The 6,000-nt window shown below is 50.9% G+C and overlaps 1 protein-coding gene across 1 annotated transcript in view; it reads left to right on the top strand.

The window, feature by feature from the left end:
* The first annotated feature begins 304 nt into the window (after positions 1–304).
* The window catches only part of P3H2 (prolyl 3-hydroxylase 2), a 62,622-nt gene continuing 56,926 nt past the window's right edge, over positions 305–6,000 (top strand). Inside the window, exon 1 of the mRNA XM_066325968.1 lies at positions 305–822. Within this exon, the coding sequence (XP_066182065.1) occupies positions 370–822 (453 nt within the window). The 5' untranslated portion in view covers positions 305–369. The remainder of the gene's footprint in view (positions 823–6,000) is intronic.

The raw sequence follows: 6,000 nt of genomic DNA, 5'->3' as shown, positions 1-6,000 counted from the left end.
GTGCCGGCGGCGCGGGAGGCGGCACAGGCCGGCCGTGCGTGGAGCCTCGGCCCCGCCGCCACCGCAGCCGAACCCTGGGAGCCCGCGGCGCCCCGGCCCGCCGCACCGAGCCCCGCTGCCGGAGCCCCGCGTCCCATTATACCGAAATCCCCGGAGCTCGCCGGGCGGACTGCGCGGCGCGGACCCCGCACGGCGCCGCGCCGGGATCCACCGCACGGAGCCGCTCGCACGGACGGCACCGCACCGAGTTCCACCGCGCGGAGCCCCGGACCCTCCGCATCCCGCCGCCGATCCCCAGCGCCCCGAGCGCGCCCGGACCGCGCTGCCCGCGGCCGTCCCGTCCCGTCCGGTCCCGGCGGTGCGGCGGGCATGGCACCCGGGAGCCGGCCCGGGGGGGGCCCGCTGCTGCTGCTGCTGCCGCTGCTGCTGCTGCCGGCGGCGGGCGGAGGGTGCGCGGCGGAGGGCGGCCCGCTGGAGCCCTTCGATGCGCTCTACGCCAGCGGGGTGGAGGCGTACTACGGCGGGGACTTCGCGGGCGCGGCGCGGTGCCTGGAGCGGGCGCTGCGCAGCCGGCGGGAGCTGCGGGCGGCGCGGCTGCGGTGCCGGCGGCTGTGCCGAGCGCAGGTGCGGCTGGCGGCGCCGGGCCCGGGCCCCGGCGGGGACCTGCCGTTCTTGGGCTCGGTGCTGCGGCGCGCAGAATGCGTGCGGAGCTGCGAGGAGCCGCGCCTGGGGGCCGTGTCCCGGCACCGCGCCGCCGAGGAGGTGCGCGCAGACTTCCAGCGCAGGGTGCCCTACAGCTACCTGCAGCGCGCCTACATCCAGGTAGGCACCGCCCGGCCCGGCCCTCCTAGCATCCCTCTCCAAAGGGTTAGCCGCGCTTCCATACCCCCGAGCATCCCAGGTGTGTCCCCTCTGCCATCTCCCGAGCCGAACAGGTATGGTCCCCACAGCGTTCTCACTGCTGTGATCGCTCAGTGGTCATGGCCAGTTCCAGACAGAGAATCCCGGATGGCAACGTAGATTCTCTCCAGCTTTGGTTCACCTGTGCTTTTCCTGTCTTGTTTTGGGTGGTGTTTTTCTGTTTGCTTTGGGGAAAGGATGTTTTTGTTTCAGTGTAACATAGTATAATTCTGGAAATTATCTGCTTTCAGTTTGCAGAGAAAAGCCCCCAGAAACCCCTCAGTAACCCCATAATGCCCTCTGCCAGAGGTGTTTCCCTTTCAGACAAGCTGAACTGATTCCGTGTTTCAGGAGCTGGGACTGTATGTGAGGCTGGAAGGTACATAACCTGTGTCCCAGGGACCTGATGGTCACTATCCTGATGTGATGTAAAATACTTTGCATTATTTCTGCAAAGTAGCAGTGTGCAGTTGATATTTAGCAGCTGCTGACCTCCTAAATATCATCCTCTTATCCCAGTAACTTCTGCCTTATGACTGGTGCCTTCCCTGAGAAAAATGGTGTTACTCTTTGAACTCCTTGTCAAAAACAAAAACAGAAACAAACCAAACCAACAAAAAACAAACCACCAAAACCCCCCCACAAAAAACCCCAAACAAACAAACAAAAAACAAAACAAACTAAAGAAACCAGAAAAACAAAACAAAAAACCCCCAAAAAACCAGAGGGAAAAAACCCCAAACAGCCCCTCCACCAACCCACACTATGATAGTTAATGGTATTTTTCTTATTCGTTGAAGACTTGTGCTCTGTGAAGCCAGCTACCTGTAGTAAGTCTTCCTGTTCATGACTAGTAAGGACAGAAACTCCGGGAATTTTGTTTCATGCCAAGTGGAATGTTTAAAGCATTTCTGGAACATCTCCCTGTGGATTTCTGCTTTATTTGAGCACATTCATAACCTTTTAGTTGCTATAGGCAACTTAATAGGTGAAGACCTGCATAGTGGAGCACAGGGAGGGTGATTCTGCCGAAATCCATTTCCAAGTAGAGAAGCAAACATCTTTCCTAGGCAGTGCTGGTGCCTGTGGTGCAGTGCTTACACAGCAATGCATCAAGGAGGCAAACCACCAGCACTCTGAAACCTAGTGGAAAATCATAGCTACATTGCTTTTTCTATGCTTCCTTTTCTGTCATTGCCATAATGTCAGTTTTACAAGACAGGGACTAGAACTGCATTGGCTTAAACACTAGTGGCTATGTGATGCATAGAGTTCCTGAAGGAATTCTTAGGAGTGAATTGGAACTGTTATTTGGCTTGTGTGCAATGCCAGTGCAGCTCCACGTGGTAAAGGATACTCTATGTAGTGTCAGCATCTGTGGGAGGTGACACAAAATTTGTCTTGTTAAAAAATGATGTGATTTCTTAATCTGATTTCAAAGCCCTTTTCAGCCTTACTGATGTAAAGCTCACTGAAGATCTTCCTTCTAAATTAAGTAATTGGGTTTTTGTCTCCCACTTCAGTAAAACTGATACATAAACCCCCAGAAAAATTTCGTGTATGGGCTGTTCTTGCACGTATGCTTCTACTGAGACTGTGGTTATTTTCCTCATATAAAATGGCATTCTAAGCTTTTCAAAGCAATGTGTTGAAAACAGCCCTTTTAAAATTTATTTTTTATGTGACTCATCTTAATTTGCTTTTGCAACACCTGGAGATTTTATGCTAACACTTATATTTCAGTGCTCTCAGATAGAGTAGTGGATGTTGTTATCTGCATGGCTGTCCGGGTGTCGGGTACTGCAGCCAAGGGAAGGTACTGTTTAACTAGACTTGTTTGTTCTTAATACCTTTTTCTTTAACCCTTTCTGATGCTCTTGGGTTTTGTAAGAAGCATTCTGACCAACCTCACAGCACCCTTCAGTGATTTGTCCACATCCTCATCTGGCTGCTGCCTCTGCCTGAGCTCTGCCCTTTTGCTCTGGCTCAACAAGTCTGTGCACAGGAGAAAATACCCCACATGGGATTTGCCTGCACTTGCAGCAAACACGAGGTCTAATGTCATACACTTGGATGTGAACCATCCCCTTGTGCCAAGGCTGGGTGCCAAGGCTTTGGCATGTTCCCTGAGGGTTGGGATGCATCAGCTCTCCACCCTCTGGGTTGACTTTGGCTGCAGCATCTGCTCAGCATTTTGTCTGAAAAGGGGAGCTGCAAAGCAGGGCTTGTGCTGAGCCCCCCTGCCTTGCACAGATAAGACTGCACAGCTCTGGGGGTGGCCACTTCACCCTCGTGTTTTGCTTCTTGAAACCAAAGAGGAAATGAGATGAGGTTCAACACCCTGCTGTGTACCTTGTCCAGCTTCTTCCTGGGCTGCATGACGAGGCCAGGATGCTGGGCACTAGTACACAGCACTGGGAGGATGGCAGGGTTTGGTGACATTTGTGGTTTGAGAGAAGAGGACCAGCCTGGAATGTGCTTCCCACCTCCCACTCTTGCTGACCTTGTGCTTGTTTGTTTCTCAGGAGGGGAGAAACACATCCCCTCAGGAGGGAGTGACACAGCAAGGAACAGATGAAAAAAAATCGAAGGGTTTGGCTCTTGTGCAGTGCTTTGAAAAATGGTGCTGAATATACATGAACTAATCCTTGCAACACTCCTGTGGGGTAGGAGAAGTGAAGGCTTTCAGTCCTGCTGGACAGATGCACAGCCAAACGTTGGCCAGCACTGTGTGTTGTCTGCTGTTTTGGGAGCAGCAGAGCCACCCAGATGCCCTGGGAGCAGGCAGGGCTCCCTGCTGCCTTTTGGTACCCTGGGAACAGGATGGGGTTTCCCAGTGCCTCTGGTCTCTCAGTGCAGAACAAACACCAGCACAGCCTGGCTCAGTCATGATAATGTGGATGGGACTCTACAGTGAATTGCTGCAAAACTGGTGCTAGATTTGGAAGTTTTGGACTTTTTTTTGCTCCTTTGTTTTGCTTTTTTGGGACTTTTTAAACTGGATGATAGCAGTAGCTGTACTGGCTGCATTGCTTCTGCTTCTGAGCAGGTGCTCAAGATATTCCTACATTGAGCATTGTAAAGGGGAAGGGAGGTGATGATGTGTGTAGGTGAAACATTAGTGCTATCCCTCCATAAAACCACGTTCTATCAGCCTCCAGTGTCATCATCCCTGTCATCCTATTTCCTAATTTATCCATATTTTTCCAAAACAGAAACAGGGGTCTTCTGAAGACCACTTTCCTATTTCACAGGTGTGATCTCTGTGTTTCTGGTGACTGGCAGGATGTGAGGGGAGGCTGTGGTGCACTGCAGGAATGGCACAGCTTGTGGGTTCAGCTGAAGGTGTCAGTCAGCTTCAGGCTCAGGATCAGGCTCCTGAGGTTCACTGCAGACTCCACTGAATGTAGACAGATTGCACTGAACAAACAGCCCAAGTCCAACTGTGTTTGCAAGACCTTGCAGCTTCTCAGTAGGTATTTAAGTAGGAAGACTCCTTTTGCTAGGATAGCTGGTGTTTTCGGGCAATTTGGAAATGTAGTGGCTACATCTGGTTGAGGCAGTTGGGGTGGGTTTGAGAAGATGTAGAAACAGAAGGAGCAATGCATGTAGTGGGCTTTCTAGTGACAGTGAAAAGGTTCTTCAGTGGGTTTCTGCTGTCATGCCCCATGGGCTGGACAGTTTGCCAAATGCTGGTGAGTCTCAGCTCTGTGCTGGCTGCTTGGCCTTTGTCAAAGAAATAACCTCTAGGCTTGGCAGGTGGGTGTGGTGGGATGTCTTTGCCCTCTTAAATATTTTATTAGTCCTCTCCTCCTTGCTTTGCTGCTTTAGTCATCTTGTTTCTGTAAAAGCCTAGCCTGCAGGCCATGATGTTCCTAACCCTGCTTTTTGGACGTTTTCTAGCCCTGAGAGTGAGTGGAGGAGGAAATGTACACAATGTACTCTGTGACAGCGTTTGCTGCTGCAAGCTGCTGACTCAGGAGCCCTGTTGGAGCTTGCCCTGGATGGTCTGCCATGAGCCCTGTGACAGAGCATTACTTCCAGTTCCCAGTCTAACTCCTGAAAGTCAGCTTGGTCCAAAACCAACAAGTAACCTGGAAAAGTTGATCACTCTGTCCATTGCAATACCAAATCTTGTTTCTCTTCTACCTTACTGACCCTCCCCTTGAGGTCTCTTTCCTTTGTCTCATCCTGTTCCCAGCCACAGCAATCCCCTGCCTGCTTGCTGGCTTGATGGCTATAGCCTGTTTTAATTTTCCCTGGGTACTGATGTGCTGTTGCTGAGCACTTCCTCCCACTCTGTAAATACTGAGTTGCAGTGGTCTTGTCTCCCTGCTTGCCTGAATGCCCCGTTGCACATCAGTGAAGCATGGCAGGAATTGTATGTATGTAGTGTATAACCACCAGCCTTCCATCTAGATGAAAAAAAGCCTTTTAGTCTGTGCTTGGGTTTAAAACAATAAATAAAACAAGTCCCCAGCATGCTGGACATTGCTTCTCTCTTAGTAATGCCAGATTGTAGGTGGAGCAAAAGGAGCAAGAGTTTGACTATGTCTGATTTATTCTGTCTTTGTCCTGAGTTGTCCCTTGCCGTGTCTGAGATGTCTTCAGTGCTGTTACCATCATGACTTCATGAGCTGCAAGCATAAAACAATAATGTTTAGGTTTTCCATGTTGTAGGAGAGGCTGTTTATTTGTTCTTTAAAGCTGTTTCTTTTTTTTAAAGAAAAGGTCTTGTTTGGGAAGAACTTCCACTTTTATCTTCAGTGCCGGGTTTTCCAACTGCAGCAGATGGGGCAGGAGCAGGGGCACCGCTGGGAACGTGTCCTTGGGTCACACTGTGCTCTCCTGCCCACCCACCACCGAGGTGTCTGAAATGCAACAGACACAATAATCACTTGATTAAAAGACCACAGGAGAGAAACAAGACAAGTGGGAGCCCAAACTTCAGAAACACTTGTGATACAGATTATTGCCTGACTCCACTTCTGCCTTTGAAAACTCCGTATTTATGAGAATCCAGACCCAAGGGAGGAGAGTTGTGTATGTAAACCTCGGCCTTTAACCTCTCCAGTCTGATTTTTCTGTCGTCTGCCAGTA

Source organism: Sylvia atricapilla, chromosome 10 (assembly GCF_009819655.1).
Source record: "Sylvia atricapilla isolate bSylAtr1 chromosome 10, bSylAtr1.pri, whole genome shotgun sequence".
In the NCBI taxonomy this organism is placed as follows: Eukaryota; Metazoa; Chordata; class Aves; order Passeriformes; family Sylviidae; genus Sylvia; species Sylvia atricapilla.
The sequence above is the reverse complement of the archived record's forward strand: the minus strand, read 5'-3'. Positions and strand labels throughout refer to the sequence as shown.